Below are 21,941 nucleotides of genomic sequence, written 5' to 3'. Positions count from 1 at the left end.
GGTGTTTGCAGGGATGAAGAACCAGGAGGCCAGCTGGTTACAGATAAGTTCCACGTTGACTGGGATTCAGTGCTTGTCGACACAGATAACGTCATTATAGCACGGTTTGATGGCAGAGGAAGTGGATTCCAGGGCTTGAAAATTTTGCAAGAGATTCACCGGAAGTTAGGCTCAGTGGAAGTAAAGGACCAAATAGCAGCTGTGAAGTAAGTGGGTACACATTTTCTAACTGTTTTTTCCTGTATACCCAGAAGCAGAATATATAACACTACTAATGCTGACTTCAAGATTTGCATTTTAGTGACTGGACAATTTTCTAAGTTACTCATATAGACAGTGGCATTTTTTCTCAAATACCTTTCACTCTCAGTGACATAATAAGAGAATTATCATACCTCTTCCTCTAGAATTAGATTCACTTTGGATTTATGAAAATGAGAGCAACCTTAATTAAACCACCATATTATCTATTTACAATAATCTACAATGTTTATTATTTTCCCAGTTAATTATAATTCTTGAGTTTTCACAGATACCTTTCCCACATTGGGATGAAAAAGTGACCTAAGAAAGCTAGTAGATTCTTTAAAACAGTATACAGACATTGGCTAGGATATTTTTTCAATGTAGATGTTGATTCAGCAGGCAGGGAATGGGCCCCCAGATTCTGCATTTGTAACAAGCTAACAGATCTCACACCCAAACTTCTGAACCAGTTCTTTGAGTAGCAAGATTTTGGTACATAGGACCTTTCTACATGAATAGAGCTTCAACCACTGAAGTCTTTCCAGTTTGACCTCTGTTTACTTAAAACTTTTTTTGGTGCCAAGAATTAATTCCCATGGTGCATTTGACTCAAAAAGGTGTTAACTGTATTTTTTTTCTTTTTCATTGCAGATTTTTACTGAAACAGCCATACATTGACTCCAAAAGATTAAGCATTTTTGGAAAGGTAAATAATAGAAATTTATATATATATATATATATATATATATATATATATATATATATAATTATAATTATATATATATATATAAAATTACTTTTCTCATTTTATTATAATTTCTCTGTATTATCCTTTAAAATGTGCTATTATAATTAATGTAACATTCAGCTATTTATTAATTCAGCAACTATTTGTTGAGTATCTCTAAGTGGTGCCTAGTGACTGGCATAGAGCAACGTCAGGACAAAAAAAAAAGGATTTGTTTTCATGAAGCTTATCTTCTAGAGAGGAGAAATAGATAGTAAAGCACATTTCATATAGTAATGTCTTGTAAGGAAAACAAAACAAAACAAAAAATTGATGAATAAAAGTTAATTCCAGAAAGGGCCAGTGTTACTGGATTGAGTGGTCAAGTAAGGGCCCTCTGATTAAATATTTAGACAGATACCCAACTAACAAAAGGGAGCCAGTCGTACAGATCTCTTGAGGCAGAGTGTTCTCGACAGAAGGAGCAAGCACCTCAGCTTTAGGGAAGCCTCCATGACTTAGAAACTGAAAGATGACCAGTATGTATTATTATGCCTTTTGTGCTTTCGGTGCGTTATTTACTTCTTATTGCAATACTTTTTTTAATTAGGTTCAACATGATTTTCACAGTAGGAAAAGATATCATATAGAAATTTATTGAGCACCTAATTTATACATATCACATATACTATAAGGATACTAAGATGAAAGGAAAGATTTTGTACTGTTTTAGTATAGAGGCAAAGCAAATTCTTGGTGTTCATGGATTTAAACATAAAATATGTTCTACTGTTCATTAGTGAACCTAGAGACACACCACAGCAAATCACGGGTAATTTTACTGGGACATCAATTTTGCTGGTGCGCACTGACAAGCAGGTACACGGAAAGCTATTTAATACGTGTGTAAAATATAAAACGACACAAGTCACTACCATTCTCCCCCATTCCACAGATCTGCAGTGCACCGCGTCTTTGCTGTGTTTAATGCTTGGTGTCAATAATATTCAAGAGAGCAATAGAAATATTTTATGAACAATGTTCCTTTCACCTAAGTGCAAACAAATAAATCAATGAAAGCTAATCACCAGTAGTAAAGATATTAGTAAAATGTCTAAGAAAGTGATCGTTCCAAAGACATGAAGATGCTAGACACATTTACAAGTGCATGCAGTAAAAGTCTTACCACCTGCTGCAGCCCAGATGAACCTTGAGGACCTTGTGCTCAGGACATACACTGTTTTATTCAACTTATATGAAATATCTAAAGCAGTCAAGTTAATAAAGATGGAGAGCAGAATGGTGGTTGCCAGGGGCTGGGGGGAGGGGAAAATTAGGAGAGTTGATTTTTAATGGGTATAGAATTTCAGATTGATGTGAATGCACTTGACATTACTGGACTGCGCACTTAGAAGTGGTTAAGATGGTACATTGTATATTATGTGTTACTCACCACGGCAAAAGGTGCATATGGTAGAGAACATTCTACTCCTCAATGGTCCCATGTATGTACTAACTTACAAAGGACTCAAAGCTTACGCATTTCAGGACTCTACTTACTATACTCATACATAAGGGTAAAGGACCAAGTGAACTATACAAACACTAATTAATATGGGAATTTAGAGAAGATTTGGAAAGTTGTAAAATGCCTCATGGAGAAAGTGGAACATGAACTGGATATTGGTGAAAATCATTTCAGCAAGCAGAGGGCAAGGAGAAGCATTTCGTGTAGATGCACAGTGTCAGTAAGGAGAGTGTGTTTGGACAACAGGAAATAAAGTGACTGACTAAAATTAAGGCTCATACAAGGAAGTGACAGGTGACAACACTGAGAGGAAAAATGGGCACAGACCTTAGAGGGTCCTCCATATTAACTAGAAAATTTAGATGATAGTTTGTAAACATGGGAAAATGAAACTCTAGGCTTGGGATCTAGAAGTTCAAAATCTCATGTCTATCATTGTATTAGGGGACTGATCATTCCCAGGGCAACTGATTCTGGCAATCTAAATATAGGAAAGACTGACGTAGGATATAAACAAATGAAAACATAATTAGATTTATTTTAAATGGAAAATATTCCATTTCAATTAAACAAGTATGCATGTCTGTGACTGAATTATAACTTAGAAGGTAGCTTTCTGAGCCTATAAAGGAGTGTTAGCTGTAAGATTTAGTATGTCTTGTAATTTTTTTGGTGGGGTGGGGAATGTACTTGTTTTATTTCATTATCAAATTACATCAGCTAAACTCATAAAATTGGCTGAGAAATTATGTGCAGCCTTTTCCTATTGTCTGGGAAATCTTGCTTAGAATTGGAATTAGGTTGTAAATGTCTGTGGGGCTATTGCTTTCTTTGTTGGAAAATTTTTCATTAGTGTTTAAATTTATTTAATCAATACAAGACTATTAAGATTTTTCCGTTTTAGTGGTTTCTGTTTTTCTTCCAGTTTTATTGAGATATAACTGACCTACAGCACTGCATAAGTTTAAGGTGTGCAGCATAATGAGTTGACTTCATACATAACGAAATGACTGTCATAGTTAAGTTGAGTGAACCTCTATCATCTCATATAGATACGAAATTAATTTTCTATTTAGAAAAAAGTTTTTCCTTGTGATGGGAAATTTTAGGATCTCGTCTCTTAACAATTTTTATTTGTAACACACAGTAGTGTTAGTTATATTTATCTTGTGGTACATTGTATCCCTAGTACTTACTTATCCTATAACTGGAGGTCTGTACCTTTTGACTGCCTTCATCCCCACCCCTACAACAGTACGTTAGTTCCTGTTATACAACCTAGTGATCTGATATTTCTATACATTTCAAAATGATGACCACGCTAAGTCTGCTTACCGTATGTCATCATAGAAAATATTACATAGTTAGTACGTATTTTCCCCACACTGTACATTTTATACCCATGACTCATTTATTTTGTAACTGGAAGTTTGTGCCTTAGTCTGTCTTTAATACTTTTAAAAGGGTTGCTTCCATTTCATACGCTGTTCAGCAGTGTTTTCAGAGCATATGTATCCTCTTATTACATGTGTAATCATTTCTTTAGCGGTGATAATGTCCCACTGTGACTCCCAGGCTGGCTTGTTTTGGGCTCTCCTGCTCTCACTCGAGCACCTCTTCCCGAGCTCTTGGTTGGTGCTCTCTTGCTTGCTCTTCTTCTCCCTGTTGTCTCCCTTTTTCTCTCCCTCTGTTGTTGCTGTCGCTGTTTTTAATAGAAGTGTAGTCGGTTTGCAATGTTGTGTTAGTTTCTGGTGTACAGCAAAGTGATTCAGTTAATTCAGTTATATTCCTTTTCATATTCTTTTTCATTATAGGCCATTACAAGGTATTGGATATAGTTCCCTGGGCTATACAGTAGGACCTTGCTGTTTATTTTATATATAGTAATTAGTATCTGCAAATCCCAAATTCCCAATTTATCCCTCCAACCCCTCTTATACCTTGGTAACCACAAGTTTGTTTTCTATGCCTGAAGTCTGTTTCTGTTTTGTAAATAACCTCATTTGTGTCCTTTTTTTTAGATTCCACATGGAAGTGATATCATATGATATTTGTCTTTCTCTGTCTGACTTTGCTTAGTATGACACTCTCTAGGTTAATTCATGTAGCTGCAAATGGCATTATTTCATTCTTTTTTTATCGCTGAGTAGTATTCCATTGTATATACATACACCACAACTTCTTTATCCAGTCATCTGTCAATGGACATTTAGGGTACTTCAGTGTCTCAACTATTGTAAATAGTGCTGCTATGAACATTGAGGTGCATGTTTCTTTTCAAATTAGAGTTTTCACCTTTTCTGGATATTTATCTAGGAGTGGGATTGTTGGATCATATGATAGGTCTATTTTTATTTTTTTTTTAGGACTCTCCATACTGTTTTCCATAGTGGCTGCACCAAACTACATTCCCACCAGCAGTTCCCTTTTCTTCACACCCTCTGCAGCATTTATCATTTGTGAACTTTTGAATGATGGCCATTCTGACTGATGTGAGGTGATTCCTCATTGTAGTTTTGATTTGCATTTTTCTGAGAGTGTTACTGAACACTTTTTCATGTGCCTATTGGCCATTTGTATGTCTTCATTGGAGAATTGTTTGTTTGGGTCTTCTGCCCATTTTTATTATTGGGTTGTTTGAATTGTTGTTGTTATTGAGCTGTATGAGCTGTTTGTATCTTCTGGAAATTAAGCCCTTGTCAGTCGCATCATTTGCAAATATTTTCTCCCATTCTATAGGTTGTCTTTTCATACTGTTTATAGTTTCCTTTGCTGTATCTCCCTCTTTTTCAATGAACCATACTTTTGGCTTAATTTTTCTTCTCTACTTATCTTTGTTTTCATATTTCACTCATTTCTGCTCTTCCCATTATTATTTTTTCTTCTACATTTTAAATCAATTTTGTTTTTAAATTACTATGTTGAATGTTTAGCTTATTAATACTTAGCATTCTTTCTTTCAAATACAAGTATTTGAGTTATGAAATCCCTTTGCAATACTCCCTTAGGTACTTCCTACTGGCACTTGTATGTAGTACTTTTAAAAATTTAATACAAGTATTTCTTGATTTCCAGGATAAGTATACCCTCTGAATTATTTTTATTGTTTTTTTTTTCCAGTAGAAGAGTTTTGCTAATTTTCTGTAATTGACTTGGATTATCTCTGAATTGTGATCATAGAATTGACTGGAATAGCAGAAATCCTTTGAAACATCAGTTGATTTATGACTTAAGAAAAGACCTTTCATCTCTGCTTAAAAGGTTTAGTGTTACATATATGCCCATCATGTTGTTCAGATTATAAACTTACTTAATGATTTATTTTGTCGCTAATCTCCAAGAAAGTTGTATTAAACTATCCCATTATAATGATGAATTATTCAATTTCTCCTTAGGTTAATTTATGCATGTTTATTTTAAGGCTATTTTTATCATTCCCTCAAAGTTCAGAATTACTGTATCTTCTGAGGAAACTGAATCTTTTACTGTTTTGCAATGATCCAGTTTATATCTATAATTTTTTTTAATTTATAGATGCTTTTTTAATATTAAAAGTACAACACTGTAATTCTTTTGACTAGTACACATTGTTTTTGCTTTTCTATCTTACTATTTTTAAACCTTGTCCTGGTAATTTTTTTAAAGGTATGCCCCTTTAAAAAAAAGAAAAAAGAAAAATAATTTTATCTCTTTGCCAATTTCTGTATTTTAATTAAAGATTGTATTTATTTATGTAAATTTTGATTACTGATACATTTAAATGTTTATACTGTTTATTATTTGTGCCTACTATCTTTTATTCTATTTTATCTCCTTTCTTCCATTCATCTTAAGTTTTTGTTTTTCTCTTTTTTTGTGTGTGTTTTTGATGTTTTTGTTTAGTTGTCTGCCGTTACAAGGAATTGGCAAAATTTTTCCAAAGTAGTCATAGCATTTTATTTTGCCAACAGCAGTATGTGAGGGTTCAGGTGCTCTGCCTCCTCACTAACACTTGGTGTCATCAGTCTTTTTAGCTTAAACCATTCTAATGGGTAAATAAAGGTACTCACTTTATTTCCCTTTTCAGTTCTCTGATGATTAATAATATTGAGCATTTTTTCATGTGTTTATTGTTATATATGGACATAATTTAACACAACTGATTTACTGACCATTTATGTTGCTCAATAGATACTTTCATATTAAGGCTTACTAAAGCACAGGAAGCATATTATAACCACAGACCTATCCCCCTCTTTTTTCATTTTTTAAGTTGAGATATAATTGACATACTAAACATCACCGTTAGGTAATAACATTATATCTAGAAACGAGATGGAAGAAGTTCTTCCATCTTGTTCTTTTTCAGAGTAAAAGAACTTTATAAATTTTAGAATCACATTTTGTAATTTTACAAAATAGACAGTAGGGATTTTCATGGGAACTGTACAGAGTCTGCAGATCACCTAGGGAGAAGTGAATCTAAGAAATACTGACTCGTATTTTATAAGGTATTTTCTTTGGTGTTTTATAGTTTCTCCAAATATGTATATTTATATCTATCTTTTAATTAATCATATTTAGGTTTTGATGGCTTCTCTGAATCTGTGTTTTGTTGTCTTCTATTGAAATTGGAATTTTATATATGGAATTTTTTAAAGTTTATATTGCATTTGTATTTTGTATTTGTTTTTTATATTCTTTTCTTCCTTTTTTGGGGGGTGGGTTAATTAGGTTTATTTATTTATTTATTTATTTAGGAGGTATTGGGGTCGAACCCAGGGCCATGTGCGTGCTAAGCATGTGCTCTACCACTATGAGCTATTCTCCCCCCTCTATTTTGTCCTTCTTTTAATTGCACTTATATGATAAATTGGGTCTAGAAACACCTGTGTGGACTTACGGCTCAAATTTTCAGTCAAGATTAATTTTTTTTTTTATTGGCTCAATACAAGTCTATGACAGGAAGAAAAACCAAAATCATTTTTACCAATTATTTTGTGCAACAAATTTATCTTGTGTCATCTTAGACAATCCTTCAGGGGTCTAGCTTTGTGCAGTCTCCCTTTCGACTCATTGTGTGGAATCTATGCACTTTGTGTACCCTAGGCACTGAGTCATCATAGCAGAAGGTCAGAAATCACTTGCACTTGAAAAATAAACAAACATATCTGGCTTTACGCTTGTCTACCTCTCTGGTTTCCAGTTTTCAGTTTGTGTCTGGCCTCTGTGGTTCATAACCTTTGTGCCAGTTCAGTGTTGTATTCAAAATTAGTTTCAGTTGCTGTTTTAGTTCTCCTTATCTCCTTTTTTCAAACTATCACTTTGTATTTACTTTTTCGTTTTGTTTAGTTTCGGTTTTGTTTTCAGTTGAGTCACCAGAGATACCGATTTTACCAAATGCTGGGAATGGAATTGACAAACATATGTTTCTACCGTCAGTGAGGCTGAAGCAGTGTTACCTTGTAAGATTCCAGGCTGAGTTAGAATTTAGTATGAAAAGTGTTATGATTCATTTGAGATAATCCCTCTGAGAAAAGGAAGATGAACGGAAGCCCTAGGGTCAGGAATTTACCATCTCTAATCAACTTATTTCCGTCACATTGATCAATATTTGATTGAATTTCCAGGTCCTGCTTTTTCTCCCTTTGGTCTAAAACTCATCCCATTTTTCATGGTCTACATATCTAAATCTACATCTGCATCTGCCTAGCTAGATAACTCATCTCATCCATTATAACTGACTTTGTCAGCATAAATTAAATTTACTTCAAAGTTTTCAGGCGTATTACATGGCTGGTTTCCATAAAGCTGAAATAATGAATTCCAAGAAACTGGTTGATATTTTTTGCTTTGTCTGTAATTCGTTCTAGTTTGCTCTTTCAGAATTTGGAAAACAATTCTAAACTATGCTGTCTGGGTAGGCTGAATAAGGAATATAAATTTTAGTATGTCTAAGAACGTGTTTTGTGTCAAGTAATATATATTTTTAGACAATATTGCTACCCATTTTCTATTTATTGAAATATTAGGCCTGTAAACACCAGGAAAGCATCCATTAAATGAATGTGTTCTCATCTAAAACTTTCACATGGATACTAGCAGACATAGAAGTTAACTTTCGACTTTTTATATCCAATTTCATTTCTATGGGCAAAGAAAATTGTACTTAAAAATTACCTAAAGTGGATCTTAAGGACATTGCAAGTGTTATTTACTGCTCCACCTGAGTTTTCTACAATATAGTTAAACTGAAAGTCTTATTGATTATGAGTATTCCTTCCATCTTTCTGCCTCACTGTTTTTGGTCATGCCTTTTAATTCATTTCTTAACAGCCTCAAGCTCATATATTGCTTTCATAATTCTTTTATTAAGCCTCATTCAGAGGTCCTTTCCTCCATAAAGCATTTACTAAATCTCTCCCACTAGAAATCATCATTCTCTCCTATGTACTCAAAAAACACTTTGTTAGTGCCTTCTCATTTTCATTATACTACTATGCAATGTATTGTATTTATTTGTATTCTCATGTCATTTCTTATATCAGACTAGAAGACTTGTCAGGGTACTTATGTTTTATTTGATCTTTTTGTTGTTGCAAAAGAATTTGAACTCATCTCATGTTCTTTCTCTGATCTGGAATTCTCTCTTTCCCTGCAGATAGCCAAACCTTATTATTTTAGGGGGTACATTGAGTTTCTTGGCTTTCTGGTTTTAGCGTTTTCATTAAATTTGGAAAATGTTCAGTTGTTATTACTTCAAACAAAATTTGTTTTTTGGCTGCCTCTTTCTCCAAGGATTTCAAATAGGTGTGTTTTAGGCCAGTTGAATTTTTCCTTACGTGCACTTACACTACCATTTAAAAAAAATTTTTTTTTTCCCTGCATACTTTATTTTGCATAGTTCTGCTTCTTTGCCTCAACTTCACTTTTCCAGGCAGAAAGCTGTAGCAATCCCAGGGTTGACTTGTTTTCTTTCAGTGATCACTGTCCTTTCTTGCCCAGTGTCCAAAGTCTCAAAAGTCTCTATTTCATATACTTTGCCCATATTTTTAGTTGTTTCACTTGGGAGGGTAAATCTCAGTACTCCATCATGATAGAATTAGAACTTCCTACTTAAAATGAATTTATTATTTTATTAATCATTTTATAATATACCTTTCTTTTAGTCATGTAATAGTTACTATTTTTTAATTGAAGTATAGTCAGTTACAATGTGGCAATTTCTGGTGTACAGCATAATGTCCCAGTCATACATATATTCATTAAAGGTTATTACAAGATATTGAATATAGTTCCCTGTGCTATACAGAAGAAATTTGTTTTTTAGATAATATACCTTTTGAAACGTCAGTTTATACATGTTTATATGCTTAGTTTATATCATTCTCTGATATGTATGAATATATGTATTTGTTTTCATATTGCAATTTTTAAACTTTGATGCATTTATGACAGCAATCTGTTCACATTTGTTTGAAATATTCCCTCAGCTTATTAATTGACTTTCAGTATTGTTTATGATCATTCAAAACCTGAAGTGTTAAAATATTTTTCTTGTCTTTAGGCAAAATCTTTCAAATCCTCTCTTTCATGATTTCTTTCAATGATTTTATCCTGTAGATGTTTCATTTCTATCAAAATGATTATTTATTATGTTTTCTCTTTATGTATCTGAGTGGGGCAGAGAGAAGTACGTAACACTGTATGCTGAGTGTTTATATTTTTCGTTTCAAATAGCTAGTCAGTTTCACCAGCTCCACTGATTGACTAAATCATCCTTAACACTTTGATTATGATGCCAAACAATATTAAGTTCTCAGATATTCTTGGATTTCTTTCCAGCATAATCTGCTATCTTGTGCTAATTTTATAGTCTTTTAATTATAATATCATGTTTAATAATAATACATTTTAATATTTTTAAATATTTTCCACTCTTCATGCTTTTCTTTCAAAATATCCTTGGCTTACCTCTCCTATTTTCTCCACTTTTTCAAATTCTCTCAAAATATTCAGCTGTAATTTTTTAATTAAAATTTCATAAAAACAATCTCTGTTTTAATTTGAGAAGAATTAAAATTTTCAAAAGATGTAGCTGTGATCTGAATCACATCATAGATCTCTTTTATTTAATGCTTCTGAAGGGGAGCAGAATATGCCACTCCTGAATAAGCCTCTTTGGCATAAAGATTATTTTGGGTTAATTATTTGAAGAAACAACATAAAGGAGAAAGTGTAAACAAGAGAAGCTTTAAAACCAGAGTAGAAGTTACCCTTTTGTATGGGACATTTACACTCATAAAGGAGATCTCTATTTGTATCTTCCTCTCTGAACTGAGAAGTGAAGGATGACTCTAAAAAATTATACGAAACTCCTATCAGTGGAGAAGGCACTGACTTAAATCTGCATGACAAACCTTACCTTTGTTTATAGTTCTTTTCCTGGTAACTTCGTTTAACTGACCTTCACCAACATCTTTCTTTTGTCTTTAGTTGAAGATGGTATTTAAGATGGTGGCCTGGGCCATCTCAGGGAGTTACTCAGTTTTCCTGCTGATCTCCATGTATAAATGAGATATACATGTAAATAAACCTCTGTTTGTTTTTCTCTTGTTAATCTGTCTTTTGTTGGAAGGCATCTCAGCCAAGAACTCAGAAAGATAAAAGGAAATTATTTTCCCTCTCTTCCACTTCTTTCTTTAGCTATGTTAAGACATTTAAGCTTGTTACTTTTTTTTGTTTCTAATTTTGCTGACCTAAGGCTGTTTTTGTCTCTCGCAAAGAGACTGAGCAAAGTTACTCTGTGGTGGCTTGACTCTATAAAGGATAATTTTATTTCTCTTAATTTCTAATTATTGGAGAAACTTTGCTCCAACATCTAGGCACTAGCTAAATATTCCAGTGCAAAATTAACACACATAGGGGAGGAAAGATAATTTTCTCTTTATCCTTCTGAGTTCTTGGCTGAGACTCCCTTATAATAAAAGATAGATTAACAAGAGAAAAATGAACAGAAGTTTGTTGACAATGTATACTTCCTGTATACATGGGAGATACCCAGGGAAAAATGACTCTTTGAGGTGGCTTAGAATTCAAGTTTAAATACCATCTTAATAGGAAAAGGGGAGAGGGGATGTAGGTCTTTTAGGAAAGAGTAAATTATTGTTGAGAAAGACAGTGGGGCCTTAGAAGAATAGATGGGAGGTACAGTTTGTGACAAAGTCTCTCTGGGTGTGGTGTAGACTTCTGGTCTCCTTTCCTGGGACAAGAGTCAGTCTTCCCTGGTTGATGAAACTTGCAGGGAGGGGTTCTAGGACAATTGATTTCCTTTCAGAGGACCTGTCTTTAGGCAGATAAGGGGAGTTCAGAGAAAGCTTCTCCCTGCATTTGCTGTTTTTTTTTTTCAAGTGCTTACAACTCAGAATAATCAATGTGCCAAGTGGCATATGTGGGTGGCATGTTTTGCTGCTCTTCACATATGTTCTCTCAGCCACTTCAGTAATGTCTGTATTTTTGGACTTTCTTCTACCAATTTTGAAATGATGCTCCAAATAAACATAAATGAAATTATTTCTCATCTCAAGAGTTTAGAGAGAATAACAGATTCCTATAGCACTGGGCCACATTAGATTCATCCAGAAATCTTCCAAAAGTAGAGCCCATCATGAACCAAATGCATCAGAATTTCTGGGGTGAAGGCCTGGGTGTTAATTTTTTTTTTTCAATATCCACCCAGATACTCTGTGGTCCAGCAAAATGAAACACATTGCCCAGGGCACAACAAAAAATTAATGTCTAAAATGAACAGACAACTCAGCAGGGCATTCCCTTAGCCCAGCATTGCTGTAGTTATTAAAATCTCCTCTGGAATTTTTCTAGTCAGAACATGGTCTACCAAGGAAAACTGGACACCTTGATTTATTTTTAAGAACTTATAGTTAAATTACTTTGAAAACATTTCAAGAAGCTATTTAAAGAGTAAATTTTAAAATAATCCAACTCATCTAACTACCCATAGTATTTATCATATACCATTTCTTTCAAATATTTAGTTGTGTGGAGTTGAAAACAGAATCTATATTTGTGATAACATTTTAAATAGTTAATTTTCCTTTCTTAATTCTTAATAATCCTAATTATTAAATGGTTTATTAAATAATATACTGTTTTATTAAACATATATTGCCTATAATTATATATGATTTAGTAAGTGTTATGTTTCACTAGCTTCAAATTGTTTGGAACTATTCCAAGATATACTGCATGAAATCAAAGAGCAACTACTTAACACTTGGTGATACTATAATTAATTTTATATTTTATCTAAAGTTATTAAAATACTTGTTATATAAAAATTTAAACAACTCTTCAAAATTTTCACCTGGACCTAGTGAAGTCAGTGTATTCTTTGCTCAAGTCTGGGACATTATGAGACGTTCTGATATGTATATTACCAGACAGTAACCAAAAACTGAAAATACCTTCAGGAATATTTTTTTTTTTTTTGCCAGGGGTATGGTGGCTATATTGCATCAATGATCTTAAAATCAGATGAAAAACTCTTTAAATGTGGATCAGTGATTGCACCCATTATTGACTTGAAGTTGTATGGTGAGTACTTCCTACAGACTGACCTAATATAATGTATTGATTTGTAGACAAGAAAGTCCCAACACAGAGGAGCTTAACTGAGCTCATTTACCACGTGTTATGAGAGATATTTTTAGCTGTTCAGCCCCTCTCTGATTCAGTTTTTCTGGAGCATGACAATTAAATGTGAAATGTAGAAACCAAACAATGATACATGCTAGCCAAATGGTTTTTAGTTTATCCTTAAATTTCTGTTTTCTTGGGTCACAGCCTCAGCTTTCTCTGAAAGATACCTTGGTATGCCATCTAGAGAAGAAAGCATGTACCAGGTAACTAATTTAAAGTTAATGAAGAAAGAAGAGTATTTTTGTTCTAAACACTCAGCCAGAATGCAAACATTGGTAAATCTCTACATACAGATTTTTGTGTTTTCCTTTATAGGCATCCAGTGTGCTGCATAATATTCATGGCTTAAAAGAAGAAAATATATTAATAATTCACGGGACTGCTGACAGTAAGTATTATATATGCTGCCAATGACTGATGGGGTCTGAGCTTGAACAAAGGGGTACATCCAAGGACTTGCTTCCAGGAGGCCTTGTAAACCTACTGGGGAAGAGAGCAGAGGAGAGTGGTGCAAAGAATTCCATCCCTGACAGGAAGTGGTAAGAAGGACAGAAGGACATAAGGACTAAGAGGAGAGGACGCGATGGCAGTACTGCCCAATAAAACTACTGGGGGGGTGGAAAGGCTCTCTGTGCTGCTGAACACAGTAGCCCTGGCACAGTGCGGCTCTCAAGCACTTGACATGTTTAGTGTGACTAAGGAACCGAGTTTTTAAATTTCATTCAATTTTAATTAACTTAAATGTAAATAAGCCCATGTGGTTAGTCACTACTACTACAGTGTTACTCAGCACACCTCAACTGGAAACTAACCTGGAAAACAACAGGATAGCAGGAGGGAACCATCTCAGTGAAATGAGATGAAAGTCTGATAAGGTTCACCATTTAAGTTAAAACAAAAACCTTTTAAAAAAGCACTTTTCATATCACCTCTCATTTTTAAAATTATTTTAAACATTCGAGATGAATGTGATTGACATCACTAGTAATAAATATTATCATTTTATATTCACATGAAGTGTTTGGGGCTCCAAAAATGTGTATTTTTTTTATTATTTTATGTGACATTTTACAACAGAGGGCTGAGTATTTATAGCTCAACTCACAGATGAGAAAAATCAATTTCAAGGAGGAAACTGATTTATCCAAGGCTACCTGGCAAGTGAGCAAAGAGAAGGAAAGCCTCGAAGCAATATTTCCTAAATCCTGAACTTGTTTTTGTCAGTCCTCCCTGCCCTGCCTCAGTATTTTTATCCCATTTCCCAGAGACTATCACTAAAAAGTTCTTATAGCAAAGATAATACCAGTGCTCAAACTTAACTTTTAAGCATGTCAGGTCATAGTTAAATGAGAGCTTAAATCAATACCGATGAATATATGTATAGAATATCTGTTTGAATAAATAGGTAAATTTTGGAGAAGAGACAGATCTCCCTTCGGTAGATTTCCAACAATTGATGTAGGTTCCCCTGCCTCTAGTAGGCAAAGCTTAGTTCTCGTCCCTTCCCCCTTCAGAGTGTGTTGCACTTAGTGATTTGCTTGAAAAGAGGATGGTATGGAAAGGGGGAGAAACGGGAACTTTTGTGGCAGACAAACTTGACAGCCTTGACCTCAGCCAGGTGATCAAGGTCAGTATCAACAGGGACAGGTAGTGTTGACAACACGCACCCTGGACAGGGCTGCATGAGGACAGGACTCTATATGGCCTCATCCCCAAAACCCATAACCCCAGACAGACCCTAACAAATGAGGAGCATCTTAGCAAATCCCTGACCAGGACTTCTCAAAACTGCCAAAGTCATCAAAAACAAAGGAAAGTCTGAGAAACTATCACAGACTGGAAAGAGTTAAGGAAATCTGATGTCCAAATATTTCTCAGTTATGACAGATGTGGCATAATAATGTAAGAAGTTAACAACAGGGAAAACTGGAGTGAGAGCTAAACAGGAGCTTTCTGTACTACCTTTGCAACTTTTCTGAAAATCGAAAACTATTACAAAAATTTTTTTAAAAAGACTGAGATGATACCATATCCTATGTTCGGGTGAAACATGATGAAAAGAGAATATTAACGTTTCGAAGGACATTTGAATGTCGTCTTAAGGTATTGAGAACTTACATATAAAAACATAGTAACAAGAAGCAATTATTAAGTACTGACTATGTGTTAGAAAATGTGCTAAAAGCTTTTAATATTGTATTGTCTGCTTTTCACAAAAACACTGTGCAGTGGGCATTCCTACTCTTTTTATTTAGCAAATAAAATTTGGAAAATAAATATTACAGAGTTTATATAACTTACCGAAAATCACACAACTGTTCATTGGTTAGAAGGGGATTTCAGTTCAACTTTGAGGTTCTTATTCACTGTGCTCTAAAGCTTCAATTGTGGGAATAAATTATATTCAAGGCTAAGTTATTTTACATCTAGCCATCACACTAGAATATATTAGTGGTATTCAAATTTTTCTGTCAATATGTTGCAGCTGTTAAGGTAAATTATGGTGCTCCTGACTCATCCAGTCATGAGCCTGGGGCTTCACCTACTCGATAAAATGCAAGCGGACGTTCAGCACTGGTCACTTCAAAGGAAATGCAGCTGTGTGTCTGCATACACACACACACACACACACACACACACACACACACACACACACAAATGTACTCACACATCACACACATTCCATATGGGACTGGTGGATGATAGGTACTCGGTCAGTAACACTATAATACCACCATTATTAGTATCATCTTCCAAAATTACCAGCAAATCAGGTGACTCAACCAATTAGACTTAATGCCTGTGTTTAGTCTTAGGAAGGGGACAAAAAGCAAATATTAACAAGCTTTGCACTAGAAACTAAACAGGAAGAAAAAACAAACTAATTGGAAAGTCCATTTAAACACTTACCTTTTCAGCTGTATCCATACAGAGAAACTGCTGGAGTCCTTTTCAATTTTTTTCCTGCACTACACAAATGAGGTATCTAAAGGCTCATTCTACCTCGGTCATTGCCCTATTTATTAGCATTTCTAGGAGCTTACATTTCCAGAGCAATTTGTACACTTACTTAGAGATGACATGGCAATTTTCCCATTAAGTAGAATAAGAGGATGTTGGAAAAATTGTGGGTAGACTTTTAAAAGATTAAAATGATCATTTGAAGTCTTTCATTACCTGCTCTGTAGCAGGATTAAGCAGTACCATAGAATTAGAGCAGCGAAGAAGCTTCAACTATGGACGCAGCTGCCCTGCTTTTACAAAGACAGGTACAAAATGTTAGCCTCAGAGTTATTTCCAGACGTCTGAAAATACACAGCGTACGAAGGTGTAGCCCAGGCAGCACACGAGCAAAGTGCCGCCCAGACGTATCTGAGCGACTCGGGTACGGATTTCACAGTCAGGTGCTGCACCCAACCTGTGCACGCAGCCTGTGCACGCAGCCTGTGCACGCAGCCTGCGCCCTGTGCTGCTTATTTCAGAACTTTGGAACTTGGGTTCAGGGGGAAGGAAGCTAGAGGGAAAGAGGAGAAACCAATACAGGTCCACTTGAGTAATGGGACGTGTGTGCTATTTTCTCATCGTGAGGTCTTTTCTAATTTAATACAGAGCACAGCGCCAGTGTCTCAGACTGGCCCCAGTGATCCTCAGAGAGGAACAGACAGCTGGTTGGCTGCATTACTATCCAGGTAGCCACCCACTATATTAAAGTTATTATCATGGTATAAAGTATATGACCAGTTAGAAATCATAAGTGATATCTAATGAAGTAAATCTAACTGCCATTCTGTACAGTAAGTAGGGCCTTAGTAGTCACTCCATTTCAATTTACTTTTTTATAATATGAAGCTCAAAATTTTATTACCATTGTACCTACTGGCTTTCCAGGTAAAGCCAGACATCAGTCTCTTACATGTGCGGTGTACGTAAGTAAAATAGTTCATCTCTTTGGAAAAAAAATATATAAAAACCTACTGATTCTGAAAAATGTATTTCCTTCAAATATCACAATGTATTTTCTTGCAGCAAAAGTTCATTTCCAGCATTCAGCAGAGTTAATCAAACACCTAATAAAAGCTGGAGTGAATTATACTATGCAGGTAAGCTACTTTTTCAGAAGACTGTGTTTTTCTACCTCGGTTTTTCAGTTGTGAGATACGGAACCCAGCTTCTATACCACTCCATCTCCCAGCCTAGTATTTTTTTACTTCTGTTTTTCCAGCCACCAAATTGTGTTTCTATTTCCTGATTACAGTGAGAATGTGGATCACCTTATGTTTTACAAGTGAATTGCATAAACTCTTTCAAAAATGCGTTTTTCTCCTCAACTTTAATTCCTATCACTGATAACGAATTCTTTTAAAATAACAGTTTTTATTTCCTTTCTAGTCCCTTTGTCTTTTTGTCAGTTTCCATCACTCTTATTATAAAAAGTGGGGGGAAAGTGTTTTGAGTAAATATTATGAGAAAAAAAAGGGAAGGGCAAAACATTCACATCTGTGCATCCAACCATATTTAATAAGTCTTTATCAAGGACTTACTTTACAGGGGTCTCTGTGCTAAGTGGGTCAATAAGGCGAACACATCAAGGAAATTTCAGTTTGAGGGAGCAGTCATAGAAGGGGAAAAGGTTATTTTAATTCCTCAGCATTTGGAAAAACTAAAAGTGATGCAGTGCATCTAAAACACAGAAACTGGGGTTAGAATGATGAACGATGAAGATGTGGAGATAAACAGATGGAGGTTCGTGGCACTGACAACGTGAAGGATTATGAGGCTTTACTCAGAGGACGAGGAGGCACCATCTGAAAACTTTACGCCCAGGAACGGATATGGCAACATTTCATTTATATTTTAGAAAACTCACTGGTGTCTTTTATATTGGAAAGGACACTGTCAAAGTAAAAACTGCATTGCAGAAGATTAAAACAGACAAGGAAGACTCTATTCAAGAGTGCGGCAATAGCGGAGAAAGACTAAACTCAACTCTGCTGGAACGTAGGGCTGGAGAGTTTTTAAGAACTTCAGAGGAGGGACTCACTGCCCTCTGTGTCTGGTCATTGGTTTTACCAAAAGGGAAAGTAAACTTCTTGTATCTTCATGACAAGAGGTAGTTTTACAGCTTGGAGACAGAGAGATAGGAGTGCCTTCTCTCCTTCAGTGTTTAAAGAGATGATTCCTGAGTCCTTGAAAAAGACATTTCCTGGGTTGTAAAACTGACAAGAGTCTGGAAGAGGATTTACATACATTTCAAAGGGGGAGTGAATTAACTCAGAATTGCCAGTTTTCTAAATTAAATACTCTAAAAGGGAGGTCAGGGGCCTATAGTCAGGAGGAAACTGTCCACAGTTCAGCTAAGCCGCCATCTTGTCCAGTGTGAACATAGAAAGCTCTAACTTTTTTAGCCGATAAATCCTAATTTAAATGCATGAAATTGTATTTTGTCTCAAATGTTGATTTTGATATGATTATGATAAAAGAGAAAAAGTTTACCGTGAACAACTCAGAGTTGAATTATGAGAGATTTGGGTTAGATATTATTTTCTGAAATTCCCTTACTTTAAGCCATGGGGCTAATGTAATGAATCCTGAGGGAAAAGACCTGCTTTGATCACTTAAAATCTCCTTGCCCTTCAACATCTTAGGTCTACCCAGATGAAGGCCATCACATATCCGAGAAGAGCAAGTACCATCTCTACAGCACACTCCTCAGATTCTTCAGTAATTGTTTAAAGGAAGAAATACCCATGTTACCACAGGAACCAGAAGAAGATGAATAAAGGACCCTGTTTACAGAGAACTGAAGGGGACATTGAGGCTCAGTGACACCTAACCAAGAGACTGTAATATTGTAGATGCTCCGGAATCTCAAGGGCAGCTTACGGAGATGACACTGGAACAGCACACTCAGAGACAATGAACTAGAACTTGAATACGGAAGTCCACGTCTACTGTGTTGCCAAGGGTGCAGAACCTGTTTGTGTGTGTAAGGAAGGTCAGAGGGTTGGTTTCCCAGGAGAAATCAGTTTTGCATTAAAGTAGGAGCACCGCATGTTTTCTTCTGTTATCCCCCTATTTGTTCTGTAACTAGTTGCTCTTATTTTAATTTCAGTGGCCACCATCATCTTTGCGAATAATGCACAACGTATCAGTACTACCGTCCCTGACCTTTGATGGCTGAGCTGCAATCTAACACTTTACTGTACCTTTAAAATAAGTGCAATTCCTTCATCGTCTATTATAATGCTTAAGAAAAGATTCAGTTAATAAAAACCAGAGTATTTTACTTAATTCCTGTTCATAAATAGACATTTTTAAATGGGTCACAGGTCATGTAGAAATATGGGTTTCAGCACCTTCCAAAGTTCAGCCAGTTATCAGTAGATACAATATCTTTAAATCAACACATGAGTGTACTGTCTCCCAATATCTATACACGCGTGTGCATATACAGTCAATAAATCTATCTCTACGTGTTATTCATGCTACAGAGGATGAACTTTCGATGAATTAAAAGAGATGCTCTTTTACAGGCTGTAATGGATGCTTTGTTTAATGAGCCAAATAGGATGAAACTTTTTTTTTTCCAACTCAAATTCTAGCTATTGCTTTCCTATAAATGTCTGGGTTGTGTTTGGTATTGTTTTTAGTGGTTGATAGTTTTCTAGTTGCAATTTAATTTTTTGAATATGATACCTTGTCACATGTAAATTAGATACTTAAATATTAAATTATAGTTTCTGATAAAGAAATTTTGTTAACAATGCAATGCCACTGAGTGCTATTTTGCTCTTTCGGTGGAGAAAGCTTTTTTAAAACACTTAGTGCTTTTACTTCTCTCGACGAAGAATCAATTCTCATTTTCATTGTAAAAGCAAAGAGCTGGATGATTTCATTTGCCAGTTCCTATTTAGTATTCCGTTCCTATTCAATTCATCTGTTACTGTTTAGTTTAAATCCTTCTGGTGAGAATTAGAAATGAAATACTTTTTATTCATTGGCCCCAAAGTCCACCAACAGCAGTGTTTACTATTTAATTTGAGTTGAAGGCACAAAATGCATCAATTTCTGTGCTGTGTTTGACTTGCCGTAGTAAGTAACTGAGAGTGTAAAATAAACTTGACTGGATGAAGTCTATTTAAGTCATGAGAACATTAACTTTGGTGACTAAAGTCAAAGAGTCTCTTCTCACTTCACTGGAAGGATCTTCCAGAAGAAGCTCAGAAGTTCAGATAAATCTAGGCAGCATCCTGTGTTTTTGTGGTTTTTAAAGATTCCTTAGGACAGGCTGGATTGTCGGGACATCAGGACACCAGGAGGAAACTTTAAAATGTCATGAAATTGCTCAGTAATTCTCTTGTTTTATGAAGGGATCAACCCCCAAATCTGGGCATTTGGAAACACATGAATCGTTTTTTTAGGTATTCTGCTTTTCTTCTGGATTCTTTGGAATTGCATCTTCACTGCTCCATTGGATTAAATTTAAAATTCGAAAAGCTCTCTTTTCTGAAAGACCCATTTCAGGTCTTTTTCAAGGATAGTAAACACATTTTTTTAAAAAAATACGTGTAATGTTTAAAAGGAAAGTTTTGCCTATTTTATTAAGATGGAAATTTCTTTCTAAGGCTGATTTGAACTCCAATTGAAGCTTTTTAATCAATATTTTAAATTTCAGCAACTAGGGGTTTTTATGATGCAAATAATTATGTTGTCTGAAAGATGTGGTTTTATTGATTGTCTGAGTAACATTTAAAAAGTATTTACCTTTTGCTGTTCATCATTTCTCTTGTTTTATTATTATTATCAATGTTTATCTATTTTTCAAATAATTTAATACAGCTTCTAATGTGAAAGACATTTGTCTGGAACCCACTTACACCTTTAACGCTAAATAGATCTCAAATGAAAACTACTGATTAGTAAGAAGGTGGAAAATTTTGACCTTTGTTGATTCTCTGAGTTTTAAGAATTGGGTATTTTAGATAAACAAGATGCTCACCAAAACACACAGACACCAATAATTAAAGGAATCATGTACCTGGGCTTTGTCCTTCATACATTTGTCCTTGATCATAATCTCACTATTTCATATATTCTGAGATTTTCCTAGAATTCCAGTGACAAGCCTTCCAAGTGTTATTTCCCTCTTAAAGTTAAAAAAAAAAAAAAAAAGACTCAAGATAAAACTAAAAGTTCCATAATTAAAAAAAAGTAAGCACTATAAAATCATCCACAGAGATAAATACATAATCTTTTGAAACTATTTTAAAAGGGAACAGCAGTTTTTCACTTTAATTGCCTCCGTTGAGGTCTCTGGCTCAGCCCTTGGAGACTAAGGAGATTGCTGATTTGTTTGAATTTCCTGACAGCCTTAAGGGCAGAGGACTCACTTGAAAACGTGACTCTTTAGCTCCCCTCAAGAATGTGTGTTTTCTGATTGGACGCTTAGCATAGTAATCACCATCCAGGGTCACGCAGGTACCAGCTGTAGATTTACTAGAATGAGGTGATAAATACTGGCCTTTACTGTGAAGACAATTATTGAAGCCAAATGGTGGGCTTTGAAACAGCTACCCGGGACTGGATTGCTTTCAGATCTCCAGGGTCATCAAGGGCACATGGCTTCTATAAAGACTCGCATATGAAGTGCGTCTTTTGTCCTTCCTCACGTGGTTGGATCACCTGCCCATCCTGCAGCAACCAGCATTGCATGCATAAACCTGACACCTCAGCTGGGCTCCC

At 35.1% G+C, this 21,941-nt stretch overlaps 1 protein-coding gene across 1 annotated transcript in view; it reads left to right on the top strand.

Moving 5' to 3' along the window:
* The window catches only part of DPP10 (dipeptidyl peptidase like 10), a 558,453-nt gene extending 537,212 nt beyond the window's left edge, over positions 1–21,241 (top strand). The window contains exons 20-26 of the mRNA XM_032479324.1: positions 12–206; positions 898–952; positions 12,995–13,094; positions 13,344–13,402; positions 13,515–13,587; positions 17,226–17,299; positions 18,845–21,241. Of these exons, the coding sequence (XP_032335215.1) occupies positions 12–206; positions 898–952; positions 12,995–13,094; positions 13,344–13,402; positions 13,515–13,587; positions 17,226–17,299; positions 18,845–18,979 (691 nt within the window). The 3' untranslated portion in view covers positions 18,980–21,241. The remainder of the gene's footprint in view (positions 1–11; positions 207–897; positions 953–12,994; positions 13,095–13,343; positions 13,403–13,514; positions 13,588–17,225; positions 17,300–18,844) is intronic.
* The last annotated feature ends 700 nt before the right edge of the window (positions 21,242–21,941 follow it).

Source organism: Camelus ferus, chromosome 5, assembly GCF_009834535.1.
Source record: "Camelus ferus isolate YT-003-E chromosome 5, BCGSAC_Cfer_1.0, whole genome shotgun sequence".
Lineage (NCBI taxonomy): Eukaryota > Metazoa > Chordata > Mammalia > Artiodactyla > Camelidae > Camelus > Camelus ferus.
Note: the sequence above shows the minus strand (reverse complement) of the source record. Positions and strands in the feature narration are given on the sequence as shown.